Source organism: Physella acuta, unplaced genomic scaffold (genome assembly GCF_028476545.2).
Source record: "Physella acuta isolate Inbredline_101_S28 unplaced genomic scaffold, ASM2847654v3 ptg000017l, whole genome shotgun sequence".
Classification (NCBI taxonomy): domain Eukaryota; kingdom Metazoa; phylum Mollusca; class Gastropoda; family Physidae; genus Physella; species Physella acuta.
The window spans coordinates 3,599,021-3,615,495 of NW_026731537.1; the positions used below are offsets into that span (position 1 = coordinate 3,599,021).

At 32.1% G+C, this 16,475-nt stretch overlaps 1 protein-coding gene and 1 long non-coding RNA gene across 2 annotated transcripts; one reads left to right on the forward strand and one right to left on the reverse strand.

The window, feature by feature from the left end:
* Positions 1-316: 316 nt before the first annotated feature.
* LOC131938357 (F-box only protein 8-like) lies at positions 317-12,410 on the forward strand. The gene is made up of 8 exons (XM_059296377.1): positions 317-473; positions 5,130-5,394; positions 5,747-5,895; positions 7,195-7,288; positions 8,848-8,974; positions 9,330-9,448; positions 10,017-10,201; positions 10,682-12,410. The coding sequence occupies exons 2-8, from the start codon at positions 5,375-5,377 to the stop codon at positions 10,879-10,881; spliced, it is 894 nt and encodes a 297-aa protein (XP_059152360.1). The 5' UTR covers positions 317-473; positions 5,130-5,374; the 3' UTR covers positions 10,882-12,410.
* Positions 12,411-14,695: 2,285 nt separating this feature from the next.
* Positions 14,696-16,398, reverse strand: LOC131936910 (uncharacterized). The gene is made up of 3 exons (XR_009386111.1): positions 16,313-16,398; positions 15,498-15,546; positions 14,696-14,971 (listed from the first exon to the last, which is right to left on the reverse strand). It is a non-coding gene; the product is annotated as an uncharacterized LOC131936910 (long non-coding RNA).
* Positions 16,399-16,475: the final 77 nt, after the last annotated feature.

Genomic DNA, 16,475 nt, shown 5'->3' on the forward strand with positions numbered 1-16,475 from the left:
CCCCACTCCCCCCCCCCCCCCCCACTCTCACATCACAACCCAACAGGAGCAACCATTATAATTCATATTAAATATTTTTCGAATCTTCAATGGAAAACGTCTTCCGCAAATTAGATAGGGATTTCGGTACTTTAGAAAAAAAAAATGCTTTTAGCCCAAATGAAACATAAAAAAATAATTAAATAATTGGTAGATGTTCTTTTTTACTATTCTATATTTTGTTCTGTTTACAAACTTGCAATTTTTATATTACTATAAGTTCAACTTTTTAGATAGTTAAAAGTTTTATCCAATAAAATTACTCGTTACATTGCACCCATAGGCCACGTCAAAATGATAGTGTTGGAAAATTAGGAAAACAATAACAATGTTTGATTTCATGATTGTTAAACAGTATTTGAGTTCGAAATTAAATATGAGTATACATATTTCATACTCATTTATTTCAGATTTAAATGGAAGCATTTTAAAGGGTGTGTATGTTGTTAAAGTAATTGTGAAGAATGTAACAAATTCATGAATAAACTGATTCATTTCTTTCTAGATCTAGATTCTAGATCTAATTTTAAACTAATTTATTTTCGGTAATCTATCGTTTTGGGTACGTAAAATCGCCCGCGATTTGTAATGTGAAAAACAGGTGACTCCTTAAATTTTAATAATTATTTCACATTTTGAGGAGGATTTATGTTTAAAAAAATTCAAAAATGTTTCCTTGATTCATTTATGTACCTGTTTTTAAACAATTGAATTAAAACTTTTCCGTAATAAATGAAGACTAGCGATGTTTCCAACAGATGCAACCATGCTCATTTACTATAGCAGCCATCTTGTCTAAGTTTTATTTTTATAAGCTTTTAGCGCCCGATTCAGGGGGAAGCCACTCTATTTTACAAATGGCTGCTGTTTATATAGCAAATCTTGCTCTCAGACACTGCTGTTTAAAGTTAATTTCCGGCCTATATCGATATATTTAGCCATTGATTTAGGTTTATTATTCATAAATCTATAATATTTGGCACAAAAGTATGACAATATACTTCTATTAAAGCCTTGACAATGAGGTAACGTTTTCGTACATAAATAGCCGCGGGCGATTTTACGTACCCAAAACGATAGATTACCTTATTTTCTTTTCTTTTGATTTCAATTTCAGTCATTTGATCTAAAGATCTAAATCTACTCTAGGATCTAGATCTATCTACTAGATAGTATCTAGATCTAGCCTAGACCTAGAGTAAAATCAAGTGATTTTAGTATTTTTAGTTTAGCTCATTTTATTTTAGGGCCAACCTTTGAGTAATCGAAAACATCGCCACGATGGCAAGTCGTAGTTTCTCTCCATTGCGCATGCGTATCTTTTTCCGGCTAGCATCAGCCTATTTATTTATCAATTATTCGCTATCCGCTATGTTGTGATATTAATTATTAATTTTTTACAATTTCAATCTTCATTTTTAGACTAATAAATATTTAATCATTTAATGTTTAAGATTAAGTTTAAAGTTTGAGATGCCTTGTCTTAATTACCAACTACATCTGCTTCCTTTAATTCCGTGTATATTTGAAAGCCTATTCAGCGTGGTCAAGTCGGTAAAGCTCATGGTTGCTGAACCGAAAAAGTCTCAAGTTTGAGCCCTCAGGCAGATGAGGCTCGTTGAAGGGAAGCCCCTCAAACACTTAAAATTAAGAAGAAGAAGAAGAAAGCCTACTAATTTTAACTGTCAAAATTGATGGGTTGTCTAGAAAATGAAAATGTCTTTTTAAAAAAATGGTTGCTATGCTATTATCTATATATATAATTCTCTTCTGGGAGCCGTTAGAAAACAAGCTGCAAGCGCGCCTTACAGTCCCCTCTCTTCCTCTCTATCGCTACCACCCCCCACCCCCACCCCCTCACATGGTCTGGTGAGCTGTGGTTCACGCTGTTTACATTTTACAATCATAGAGACGGGTTTGGTGACGGCTATTAGGGGCAGATAATTTAGTTTGAAACGATTTTAAACTTAGAGGAGGTAACTAAGAGGAGGCTGCTTTCACGTGCGGGGGGGGGAGGAGTGTTTAGTGTTTTTAAGCACATATTTTCAGTGGCAGCATTGGTACTGTCGAATTCACAAATTATAAATTACTGAAAAGTAGAAAAAAAAAACAACTAAATAGGGGCGTATGATACGCAGCGGGTCGGCTCGTTGTAATAATTAGGCTTACGGTAATCTATCATTTGCGATGATTTTTTACAAAAATGTTTCATGTACCTGTATTTAAACAATTTTATTAAAACTTTTCAGTAGGCTTAATCAATAAAGATTAGCGCTTTTTTTTCATCTGATGCAACCAAGCTTGTTTATTTAAGTTTTTTTTGTGGTAAATTATACTTAGAATTTCAGGGGAAACGACTCTAAATATATTTAGACTTAGCTATTTGTTTATTATTTAGATAGGCCTATCTATTATATTTGACACAAATAAATGACAATAAACTTGTATTAAATTTTACCTACCTAAAACAATACATTACCTAATTAACCTATTAATTGTTTTAGTGGAGTGTTGTTATGTGATTGACCATTCAGCACAAATGTCTCATCTGCTTGAGTTCTTCTAATTCAACCACACTACAGGCAAAATGGGCCGGATTAGTGTTGGCTGTTGTCTCATTCAAGTTATTATTTTCATAAATTTTTCTTCATGGTCAGGAATATCTATAATGATTAAAATTAATTTTTTTTATTTCCAATCAAAGTTTTAGAATATCAAATAAAGGATTTATTATAAACAATGTTAGTCCTTACATTATCTTTTGTTACCTTGTACTCAGCAAAGTGAACAAATACACCACATATGGAAAGTACATTGCAAACACTAAGAATTCATTGCTAGAGTCTAGTCAGTATTGTTGTAGAATTATTATGATATTTAGTTTTGAAATGACTTCTCAACTTTGTGCAAAATGAAAAGGTGGATTGGTCTTCTCTGCCAGCCAACATTACCAAGGCAACAGCTTCCCTGCTGACTAGTGCTAACTGAACCTGCTAACAGTCACAGTCACTTCAGTAGCTTGTAGTTAGTAAACCTGTACTCTCTGTAGTCAAACGTTGACTTAACATTCACAATACTGATCTGAAACTAAAAGAAAAATGGAAATTATTTCTTTTCAGGACAAAAACTGTTGAGTCATACTCTTTGTTACTTTTATTAGGATCTTAGTCAAGTCTATTAGAAAAGTCTATTAGTATTAAGCTTTAGCGTTTACTTTTAACAAATGTATGAGGAATATCCAAATAAGTGTTGATATGACTACATAACACTAGAGACAAATGGAAGAAGAAAAAAAAAACTATGTTATTGATTAGCTCAGTTTGTTAGCCAGTGAACTATATGGTATTTTTTTATATAATAATGGCCATTAGTTTGTAGTCATCAGGCCGCCATACAGAAATGACATCTAACTCAAGCAAGGGCTTGGGGTTGTTTTTTAAAATTAACAAGAAGACCCAGTTTCCCATTGGATAATGGTCTGTCTGCTGCACAACTTAATCCAATATCCCATTACGCCCACCCATTTATAAAGCCTTTTTACCTCAAATGAATCCCTGTTCTTTGACCCGAACTTTGACCCAAACCCTGACCCAAACCCTATGGGACATCTATGTTACTTCTGTAAAATTAGTTTTATTACTCAGGTTTTCACACATAACAAGCCAGTATTTCTTGATTATTGTTGTCAACTGAATGAATTGTAGTTTTGCTGATTTTTGTTGTCTACTAAATGAATTGTAGTTTTGCTGATTTTTGTTGTCGACTAAATAAACTTTATTTATTTATGAAAATGAATTCATTTAGTCACTAAACCAGTTTGAGCTTAAAAATTAGTGTGTTAACTTTTAGTGGACCTACTTTTCAATGAAATAGTTGAAACATGACAATTATTCAGTTAAAATTTATTGAATTTATTTACCTGTCTTTGTCATTATCTGTCTAATCTGCTGTTGGTACAGTCACCTGCAGCATCCATTCTTATATGTGTCAATATACATATCTACACCATACCATTCAGGATGTTAAATGAGGTTATTATGGGATGAGAAGCAAAAATCTGTTTTTTCTCATATCATTTTTAGAAGGTTACTGTTATGACTTTGGTTAGCACATGTTAGGGCTAGGGTTAATGGTGAAATTTGTAAATTACATTAATTGATTTAAACTAGCACCCTAATCATTGTAGAAATAAGTTGGGTAAAAAAAAAATTCCCTTTCAAATATGACGGTTTATAGGTCAAGTGAAGTAGAGTTCACTTGTTTCTGTGACCTCGGCATAGAGATAGTGTGGTCAGCACTATGTCCAGCCGCCTTTACTTTCCCTTACGTGAGTTAGGTGCCCATCAGAGTTGGGTGAACTCAGGGACGAATTACTGACTTGAACCCGGATTCGAACTCAAGACTTACGAGTTAGCAGTCCAGCTCTCTTCCGCTTGACCACTCCGTCCCCTTGGAATAAGTTAGGGCCTACATAAAATTACATCACAATTTCCATGTCTTTCTTCACACCAACTACAGAATGTTTTTATTATACCTATAACCCATTTGCTGCACATGAAGAATTTGTCTTGTCCTGAAATTTTAATTCTGTAAGCTGATGGTGAGTTAATCTGGTTATGGTATCATAGTCCCATATGTGGATGTTGTGTTTGTCTTATCCTTACTACAGCGGTATAATCAATTTTTGTGGCTTGGTATAATGATATATATAGAACAACAAATAAACAACTATTGCTTTTCTGCAATGTGTAATTCATGTTGAAAGGTGACTGGTTAATTAGTGGGTATTTGCCTTTTTTAAGACACAGTGGAACCATTCAGTTGGTCTTCAGCTGTAGCCCTAGCACAAAACATCACACAAAAAATGCCTAAAAAAATGTATATACAATCACAACAATGAAAGGCAAGACAAACAATGTAATTTGCTGTAAAACTGTTTTTCTGCCCTCACTGTACTACATAATGAGCATCTGTAACTTTAGAAGCTCTACAATTTAAATAATTAAATCCTTAGTTAACATCATTTTAAGTGATAATAATTAATGTCTAACTTTATAATTATATTAATCCTCTTTTTTAATAATTTGCAGCATAACCATGAATCTTCAGGCCAAAATTTGAGCTGCCTTGTCCTCATAAAGCCTCTGTCTAATTCAAGGGTCAACAAAATCATTCTCTGGATCTTATATACTGTCTGGAAATATCTTCGTCATCACCAACCTCAGTCAAATTAAACGGTCACAAAATCACACAGTGGATTTGATTAATCTGTTCCAGAAATAGCCTTACATCATTCTTTATAGCAGACAGGAATTTTCAAACTTCTGGAATATTCATGGGACAAGTCATCAGAAGGTAAGTCTTCTCCTCTTTCATTAATGTTGTAATTATATGTATAAACTTTCGAAAAATTGGTAATAATCATTTCTGATTTTCACATTCAGCCTCTGTGAAAAATGCCTTATAAAGATAATATCAGTAGTATACAGGGTACCCTTACATGATGTCACACACCTCGGACAAGGGCAGGGGTTAAGACCTTTATAATCAGTGCAGGTGGGAAGAGTTCAAGATGTGTAACAAAGCATTGATTTTGTGCATTTTAAAAATTATGGAAAGGTATGGGTGGCTTTTTGTAAGAATATAGGTGAGGGTTTAAAAATCAGCAAATAATTCTTTGTGTTTTTATTTTTGTAAAATATTTTAGACTTCAGGAGGTAGGATTGAGGCCACAGGATTTTCTTGGGTTACCCATCACAGACTTTCCAAGATGGGAAGATCGTCAGATTACCCCAAGGGGAAGTTCCAGCTCTAGTACACGCTTTCCTGATCTGGCGGAGTTACCCCCTGAAATAGGTGGGTAGAAAAAGTTTGATGAGTTGGGATGAATTACTTTTTAAGCCTGATGGTCGTAAGATCAATTTGTGCTGCATTTCATAAGCCAAAACAAAAACTGAAGCCAGCAAAACGCTTTACAAAACAAGATATTTTTTTCATCATACTTTGTACGATATACTAAGATTAAATCCAATTGGTTTTGGCTCATTAATATCATATAGTTTTGTTATAAACAGAAGAATAATATAGATGATAAGTAAAAGTAAATAAATACTGTAATAAATTAGTAAAACTGCTAGTAGTACACATTTGTAGACAATAATTTGTACAATTCACTAAGATTATATCCAATTGTTTTTTACTCATTAATATCATATAGTTTTGTTATAAACAGAAGAATATTATAGATGATGAGTAAAAGTAAATAATAACTGTAATAAATAAGTAAAACTACTAGTAGTACACATTTGTAGACAATAATTTGTACGATTCACTAAAATTAAATCCAATTATTTTTTTACTCATTAATATCATAGTTTTGTTATAAACAGAAGAATATTATAGATGATGAGTAAAATTAAATAAATACTGTAATAAATTAGTAAAACTACTAGTAACCTTTTAGACCAGATGGTCAGTAGTGTAAATAGAGATAATGTCATTCAAACTCCAGTATGGAGAAAAACTTGCTGTGGTTAGCAGTTCTGTTTTTTTCCCCCTCCAACACACCATCTTATGAAAGACAGAGTACCAAAATAGTTTTGAAACATTTCTTTGTTTTTATTTGATCTGCTAAAGGCATAGCAATGATCCTTTCGGGCAATTCTAGCAAGACACTTCTTGAAAATAGTAAATGACCGCTGACTTTTTATTGCTCTAGATTTCAAATAATTTGTTTTCCTACATTATTTTTTGTCATCACATTCAGGCCTTGCAAGCTCTCTCCCATCCTCTTTCACAGCCAATAAAATTAAATTTGTTGACTTAAAATATTTGTTATCCCAGTTGGCATAAATATTCAGAGTGAATAAAACATTCTTGATGAACTAAAATATTCAGAGTGAATAAAACATTCTTGATGAACTAAAATATTTTTTCACTGATATTCAACTTGAATAAAACAATTTATTGACTTTAAATTTTTTATCACTAATATGCATCTCAAATAAACCAATTTTATTAACCTAAATTATTTTTTTTACTGATATTCAGCTGAAATAAACCAATTTTGTTGACCTAAAATATATTTTTACTAATATTCAGCTAGAATTAACCAATTTTGTTGACCTAAAGTATTTTTTTATCACTGACATCCAGGACTCGAGGTGCTCTCCCATCTGGACGCTACAGATCTTTGTCTGGCCTCGTGTGTCTGGTCGCATTTGGCCAATGATGAATTTTTGTGGCAAAGGTGGCCATTTTTTTAATTACTTATTCATTATTACCTTTTTTTAAGTTTACAGATGAAAGCCATTTTATATATTTACATTTTTGATGAATAATGATTTTAAGCATTCCTTTTAAATGCATTTACTAGTTAACATTTTTTTTGGGTAAAGGTTGTACTATACCTAAAATGTGGGGTGGATTCAGTGTTATGGTTATTGAAATATTTGTAAAAAGGGTTCCCTTTAGTTTGTCTTCATTCCATTTTTAGGCAAATAATTTAGAAGTGAGCTTTTAAATGTGTCCCTTGTATGGTAATGCTCGTAAATGTGTCTGATGTCTAGTATTTTTTAAATGCACTAGTAGATGTGTCTGATGTTTTTTTAAATTCGACATGAACTTGTAAATGTGTCAGCTGTATGTTAATATAGAAGTCTACATTGTAAATGTGTCAGCTCAATGATAAGTCTACATTGTAAATGTGTCAGCTCTATGTTAAGTCTACATTGTAAATGTGTCAGCTCTATGTTAAGTCTATATTGTAAATGTGTCAGCTCTATGTTAAGTCTATATTGTAAATGTGTCAGCTCTATGTTAAGTTTACATTGTAAATGTGTCAGCTCTATGTTAAGTCTACATTGTAAATGTGTCAGCTCTATGTTAAGTCTATATTGTAAATGTGTCAGCTCTATGTTAAGTCTATATTGTAAATGTGTCAGCTCTATGTTAAGTTTACATTGTAAATGTGTCAGCTCTATGTTAAGTCTACATTGTAAATGTGTCAGCTCTATGTTAAGTCTATATTGTAAATGTGTCAGCTCTATGTTAAGTTTACATTGTAAATGTGTCAGCTCTATGTTAAGTCTACATTGTAAATGTGTCAGCTGTATGTTAACATAGATGTCTACATTGTAAATGTGTCAGCTCTATGTTAACATAGAAGTCTATATTGTAAATGTGTCAGCTCTATGTTAACATAGAAGTCTACATTGTAAATGTGTCAGCTGTATGTTAACATAGAAGTCTATATTGTAAATGTGTCAGCTCTATGTTAACATAGAAGTCAACATTGTAAATGTGTCAGCTCTATGTTAAGTCTACATTGTAAATGTGTCAGCTCTATGTTAAGTCTACATTGTAAATGTGTCAGCTCTATGTTAAGTCTATATTGTAAATGTGTCAGCTCTATGTTAACATAGAAGTCAACATTGTAAATGTGTCAGCTCTATGTTAACGTAGAAGTCAACATTGTAAATGTGTCAGCTGTATGTTAACATAGAAGTCTACATTGTAAATGTGTCAGCTGTATGTTAACATAGAAGTCTACATTGTAAATGTGTCAGCTGTATGTTAACATAGAAGTCTATATTGTAAATGTGTCAGCTGTATGTTAACATAGAAGTCAACATTGTAAATGTGTCAGCTGTATCTTAACATAGAAGTCTACATTGTAAATGTGTCAGCTCTATGTTAACGTAGAAGTCTACATTGTAAATATGTCAGCTGTATGTTAAGTCTACATAGTAAATGTGTCAGCTCTATGTTAAGTCTGTATTGTATATGTGTGTGATGTTTTGGTTCCAGCCTGTGCAGAAGTTGCTGGGGAAATGTCAGCATCTACAAGAATGGAAAACCTGGAGCCTTTTCCTACAAACAACTTTTTATGTGGCTGGATGAAGCATCCTTGACCTTCAACACAGACCCTTTTGCTGTAAGTTTCAATTGTTTAATGCCCATTTCATAAAGTGCCCAACATCATAAGTCAAATCCTGTTAAATATTGATTATCACATAGAATGTTTGCTTACGGATCATTGTTTTGAGATGTCCACTTGATTAAGTAAATTGGGGATTAGTGGTTCAGCTCTATCTATATTCATGCCCAAAAGTTATTATCAATAAGCTTATATGTTTTCAAAACTAAACTACATTTATCTGGTTTACAAAATGCATTCATTTAAACAGCAGCGCTTGGGTTAAAAAATAGCATAACAGCAAATTAATTCACTGTATATATTTTTATATATTTGTATACAGCATGGTTATAATGATTGTTTCTGTTTCCAGGGAATTAATTATTTGACATCCAAGAACATCATCGAGGATAAACCTTTAGACATCGCCAGATTTCTCCACACTACCAAGAGATTGTGGCCAATTAAGAAACTAGAATTTCTACAACAGAGGTGAGTGGGACCTAGCTCTCTGGTCATGTAACTAATGCTTTTATTCTTTAATTTTTAATGTACGTAGTTAACAACTGTATTTAGTCACAAGTGTAGTTTCATCAACAAATGTATTTCATCAACAACTGTATTTCATCAACAAATGTATTTCATCAACAAATGTATGTCATCAACAAATGTGTTTTGTCAACATATGTGTTTCCTCAACAAATGTATTTCATCAACCATTGTATTTCATTGTATTTCATCAACAAATGTATTTCAGCAACAAATATATTTCATCAACAAATGTATTTCATCAACAAATATATTTCATCAACAAATGTATTTCATCAACAAATGTGTTTCCTCAACAAATGTATTTTATCAACCATTGTATTTCATCAACAAATGTAATTCATCAACAAATGTATTTCATCAACAAATGTATTTCATCAACAAATGCATTTCATCAACATATGTGTTTCCTCAACAAATGTATTTCATCAACCATTATATTTCATTGTATTTCATCAACAAATATATTCCATCAACAAACTTATTTACCCAACACATTTAATTCTTACAGGCCTGATGTTCTGGAACGACTTGTGCAGCTCCAGAACTTTCAGAACCAGTTCCTTCCCAACGCACTCCGCAAATTCTTTAAAGAGGTCTCAGCCCCTCAAGAGAGAGGGGACATTCTGACGATCATGATTGAAAACTTTTCCCAGCGGTTTTGTGCCTGTAATCCTAAGCTTGGCTTGAGTAAAGGTAAAGATTACCCACTCTGTGGTTTAACTGAACTAACCTTTATCCATATCTATTACGAGCTTAGTTCGTGAAAAGCTAAACCTAGCTCTAGCCTTAACCCTAACCTTAAAATCACCACCTCCATATAGTCTACAAAACTTTGAATAGATAACTAAAAGGTGCTAATAGAAGAAGCAGAATTTGGCAAAAACATTTCCAGTGTATTTATATTATAAACAAAATACTATATTGTTTAAAAACATCTTATAAATGTATGTCCAACCTATCCGGCCACTTAATGGTCACGTATTTGAGTATCCCACCTATTGATTAAATTATTGGTGTTTCCAACCTATCTGACCAATGTGTTCAAATATTTTATTAATTTCCTACCTATCTGACCAATTAATGATAAAATAGTTGATGAGTTTCCAACTCAATTGTCCCATATTTGATGTTTCCAACCTATCTGACCAATTTGTTCAAATATATGATCGCCAGATGCTGTCTTTGTGTTGTGTTTCTCCCTCATCATGTTGTCTGTGGACCTATGCAGCCCTCACGTCAAGAACAAAATGTCCAAGAGAGAGTTCATCAAAAACACTTGCCGCGCAGTCTCGGAGCTTAGCAGGGACCTCGCAGGCCACATGTATGATAATATTTACTTAGCGGGCCATGTGGCCCCAAAAGATTTCTGTTGATGGCCTTTGAATAATTTGTGATGGCCTTTGAATACACTATGTGATGACCTTAACTTATTAACAGATCAGGCCCATTCAGGTGTCCAGGAAATTTTGTAGTCAGTTTTATTTTTAATCTAGTTCCTTTATAGCTTAAGTATCTTAACCAGCATTTTGTACGCCTCTTCCTTGATTAGGGCTTTATAATTCAACCATTTTACTAGGTTAACATTTTTTCAAACATAGAAATTGTGTTGTGGGTTGTTAAGGCTGATTTAGAGCAACTAATCTTTTAGTTTCGAGAGGATAATCGTTTTTATTAGCGACCTGATTTTATTTGAAGAGTGTGATTCATGTGAGTTAGTTCCCCCATCTCATTATGAGATTAAGCTGCTGTATTTGCCAGCTCAGTTTTTTTTATAGAGTCGTTTTGGTCCAGTAAGATGGTATCTCGTTAAGTGTGAATTAGATTAAATTCTTGGGTGGTCTGTAAACTCTTTAAGTGTGGGGTAGCGGAGGGGGGGCCTGATCTGAATGTTACCAAGTTGCAACAAACATGTTATTTATATTAATCATTGAAGGCCTTATCAACTGTTAAATCATGTCATTAGGTCATGCCATGACTCCCTGTGTTGTGTCATTTGATGCCATGTCATATCCATATGCCATCATACCCAAGTTTTTATTTTTATATCAAGATTCACTATAACTTATCAGAGATCTGGCTGAAATAAATGGCGCTGTGAATTTAACATGTTCAGTAAAATTTAAATTTCCTACCTCACATACTGGATGAAGAAATATATTTAAACTTGAAAAGTCACAAACTTTTAAAAAAAGAAGTTAGTGTTAATATTTATACTTTTATATAATGATTTTATGATAGTTAAAATAAGAAAATGCAAGATATTCATCAAAGAAATAAAACTACAATCTGTATATTGGTGTATATTAAAGAAAGAAATAGCTCTTTTACTTTTAAATATCTCCATTAAAAAATTAATCATTATTTGGTCTATCAGTTTATAAAATCTGGCTATATATATAAATTAAAGCATTATAAGAAGACACTCTTTCATTGAATATTTAAATCTCGCCAGATTTTTTTCAATTGATAGACCAAATTTTCACTGAAGCCCATGTTGATCACATGTTGACAGCTGACAGCAGCTGATGTGTACTTAAAGTTGTTTATCATTGCCAAAGTACTTGCAGATTTCATCACCTAACTTTATTTCAAATCTTATGCAATATAATAACTTTTTCCTTGGTTAATCATTAACTAAAGGTTGTTAAAATATTTATATATTTAGTTTGTGAATCACGTGAATTACTTTTTTTTTTTTAATATTGGCTTCTAATATTATGTATTGTATGTATTTACATTATTTGAACTGTTTTTAATGTAGCAGAATTTACTAGATTTATACTAGCGGTGTAAAATGAACAATTCCTGCAAAAGCATAGCTTCTTAATTAATTCATTTTCCAGAACAGTGATAAAAATATAGGAGTAGTAAATTGTATTTGGTTTAATCAGTCTCATAAATTTTTAAAACAATTTTGCAACCATATATTTTAATTAACACAATAAAATTCTCATATAAGTTGATCATTGTAATAATGCTAAAACTGAAGTATTTCTCCAAACCATTTATAATGAATAAATAATGTATTTTCTTGGTTAAAACCTTCTAACCAGATGTATTTTTTGTAAGCATTTATCAAGCAGGTTGTGTGAGCTATAATGTGAGTGTTGCTGGACAGATATTGTTAGCTAACAAGACACTAAAGTTAATATAGCTACCATGTTTAGCAATATGTAGTTAATGAGTCACTGAAATAGAACTGAGTGACAGTGTAATCAACTCTTTTAGCTATTGAAAAGTTTAATTGTTTTTAACATGCAATTTGAAAAACAACCATGAAAAAACCTGAATGGTTGCCAAACAAAAACATAAAAATGCCATCATATTTCTTCTTCATTTCGTGTGAGTTTTCAATTGCAGTAAAATTATATACTTAAAGACATTTTAACTTGTAATCACATTTTAAAGAAATTTATTGCTATTTTTAACCAATGCCTGTTCATAAGTTTCAGCACATTGTATTAACTTTTGTTAGAAGTGAATCAAAACACGAACGATATTACTTTTTATACCAGTTTTTAGCAACATTTTTATTGGTCAAATATCAAGTCGCATCTCTGTACTGTTTCTTTTAATTGTGTTTTTATTAGAAGTAGGGAAACAAATATGTTCATCTTAAAATAAATCTGATCTAAGAGAATGAATTATAAATATCCAGTCACGTAAGAAGACTTTTTAGTTGTTTTTTTTTCTTTGTTAACAATTTTTTTAAATGTCTTGATTAAAAACTTTGGTTTCTACCAGTTGAGCAAAAAAATTTTTTTTTTTGGTTTCAATATCTTTCATGATTATCTGGCCAACTGGCTGTGTTGCCAAATAAGTGACAAGAATTCTGAGAGTTAAATTTAAATAATTGTTAATGGTTCAGCACTTTTACAATTTATTTATGTACAACTCACTGCAAAATTTTTTAATTGAACGTTTTTTTCACATTTAGGCATTTGATGCTTCAATATTTACCTTTATAAGTTCTATCATTCAATCTAGCTATATTTAACATTAGGATTTTTACCTTTCAGTTAAACATTTAATTTAGTTTGACATTTTAAATTTTAACCTACCATTAAAACTAATTCTGTTTTGCATTGGAGTTTTAACATTTAGTTCCATCATTAAATCTAGTTTGATATTTTGAAAATTTCACTTTTAGTTCTAATTGTAGTTCTGCCTGTCAAAACTTGCGATCAAAATGTTGTGTATTTTTATAAAGTTATTTACACCAACTTGAAAGAGAACATTTTAACCACTGGTTTAAAAATTATCAACCAACACACCAGACAATAGATGAATGCCAATATTTGTGTTGTATAATTTTGCAGGTGATATGCCTGCCTTCCTGTGATCAAAGCACTTTGTTTTAGCTTTTAACAAAATAAATTCTTTGCATTCAAATGATTTGTTTATAATTTTGTGTGTGTGTTGGCATTTTAGGATAAGGCTTCTTTATTAAGTAAAGGTATGTGTCCTTTAGGATAGGAGAGTAGTGTGTGGTGGTAGGTGAACAGAGTTTAAGTCTTAGTCTGCTGTGACATGTCGTGTGGGGGTGTAGGGTGTTTGGTCTAAGTGGTCCATCTTGTGTGGGTCATCAAACATCAATGGAGTTTTTAAAATTGTCGCTATCTCGCGTCTTTGCCTTGAAAGTATTTCGTAACATTGTGAGGTAAATAATAAGTTTGAAAAAAAAAAAACAACACTAGACAAAAGTTTCCTTTCTGTTGATATTTTGGAAAAATATTTTACTTGGGGCAGAAAAAATTATTCCTCTGTGGAAACCTAGTTCTATTCCTCACCTGTCAATTGCACCCATTTTATTTTGTGAAACCGTGTGGGTAATTCATATATCTTCACGCCTTGGTTAAATGCATTTTGACTAAAGTTAAGTCCCTTTACAACAGTTAGAAAATGGAAGGTTTTTGCACACAAAAGAAAAAATCTTATTTGATATCTCTGGCAAGGGAGGCAAATGTGCAAAAATATATTCTATACAGTAAACACTATTTGCGTTAAGTCCCTTGAATACACTAGCGTTTTATAGTATAAAAGCAGATCCTTCACAATTCTTATCAAGTTTCTCTATCTTATTGTAGTTCAAAACAGAATTTGGCCATGCTTTAGACAAGAAAAACAAAACAAAAAAATCTACACACATTTTATGTTTACATCAATGGTAATTAAGTTTAACAATTGTAATTTAATGACATTTATTTACTTTCTCTCTGTTTTAATTTCGCATTTGATTTTCATCTGGGAACGTTTGGCGAAATTCTCTAGGGGATTATTAGCGCTTCAGTCCAAAACAGTTTCTGATGCAAACATCCATGGGTCCATCAATACAGTTTAGTAGAGCCTCAGTCCTGGGCTGCACATTTCTGCACAATGTTGCACATTTGAATACACAGTTCTGAAGCTGGGAAGCATCGTTAACAATAGCGTAGGCAAAAACAAATGCAAACACCCAAACATCTGAGAACACATGAGATAAAAACATTTAAACACACAAACATCTTACAATAAATGTGAAATTTTTAAACCTCTAAACACCCAAACATATGAGAATAAATGTGATCTATTCTATATCTATTTTAAAAATATTTAAACACATAAAAAGTCTTAGAATAAATGTGATATATTTTTAAAAAAAATTTAAATATCCAGACATTTGAAAATAAATGTTATATATTTTAATATTATTTAAACATACAGATATCTGAAAATAAATGTGATATATTTTAAAATATTTTATTGAAAATTCTAGATACTAGAAATATTATAACATTTCTTAAGGTCAGTCTTTCATTTATAAATGTAATAAAAATTGTTCTGCTCAATAATATGTTGAAAAGAAGCAGCACAATTTCTTTAGCTATTGATTTGACGATATACGTAGATTATAATACATATACATATATATAATATATATATATATATATATATATATATATATATATATATATATATATATATATACACACACACACATAAAACTTACACTTCATTTAAACAAGTTGACGTTCTCAAGTTAATCCGGTAAACATCAGCTGTAGGTGTCAATTTCAAATAAAAATAAATCAAATAATTAATTCAAATGTTGTTAGCTCGTTCCCATAAATTTCAAAGAAAATGATTACATCTAGCAATGTTATTAATTATTATTACATCTAGCAATGTAATTAATTATGTTTACATCTAGCAATGTTAGCTTATATGTACCCCCTCCCGCACTCTGCCCGTTTTTTTTTTAGTTTTCTACTTTTGCAACGTTCCCCTATCACATTGCTCACACCGTCTGTTTGAACCCCCCCCCCCCCCCACTTCTTTATTTTGTTTCTCCGCTTATACAACAGAACACGATTGCTTCTGGCTATTTCATACATCTTTATATATTTTATAATACACTGGCCTTTCATTAATATGTAAACACTAATGACTACTGACTGACCATGCACACACTGACACACACACACACACACTGACCCGTGCACATACTCTCCCGAGCACACTAACACACACACACACACAGACTGACCATGCACACACTAACACACACACGCACACATACAGACTGACCATGCACACACTGACACACACACACACACACTGACCTGTGCACATACTCTCCCGCGCACACTGACACACACACACACACACACACACACACCACACACACAAACTCTCCCGCATGCACACACTTAACCTTATGAATCTTTAAAAATGTATTCTTATAATTATAAAATAAAACGTTAGGTAGGTTCTCTAAAATGTACGTCCGTATACAGTTAAAGATCTAAACTAGAAATGAAGTACCTGCTGCGCTAGTTACTCCAACCAGTTGGAAAGTCACCTGTAATTAACTTTAGACCCATCGATCGCAAGCAAACTGTTGACTTTTTAATTGAACTAGAGGGAGGTAACCCATTAACCATTGTCACTTGTGATACTGGTTGTCTATGTCAGGTATTTAATTAAT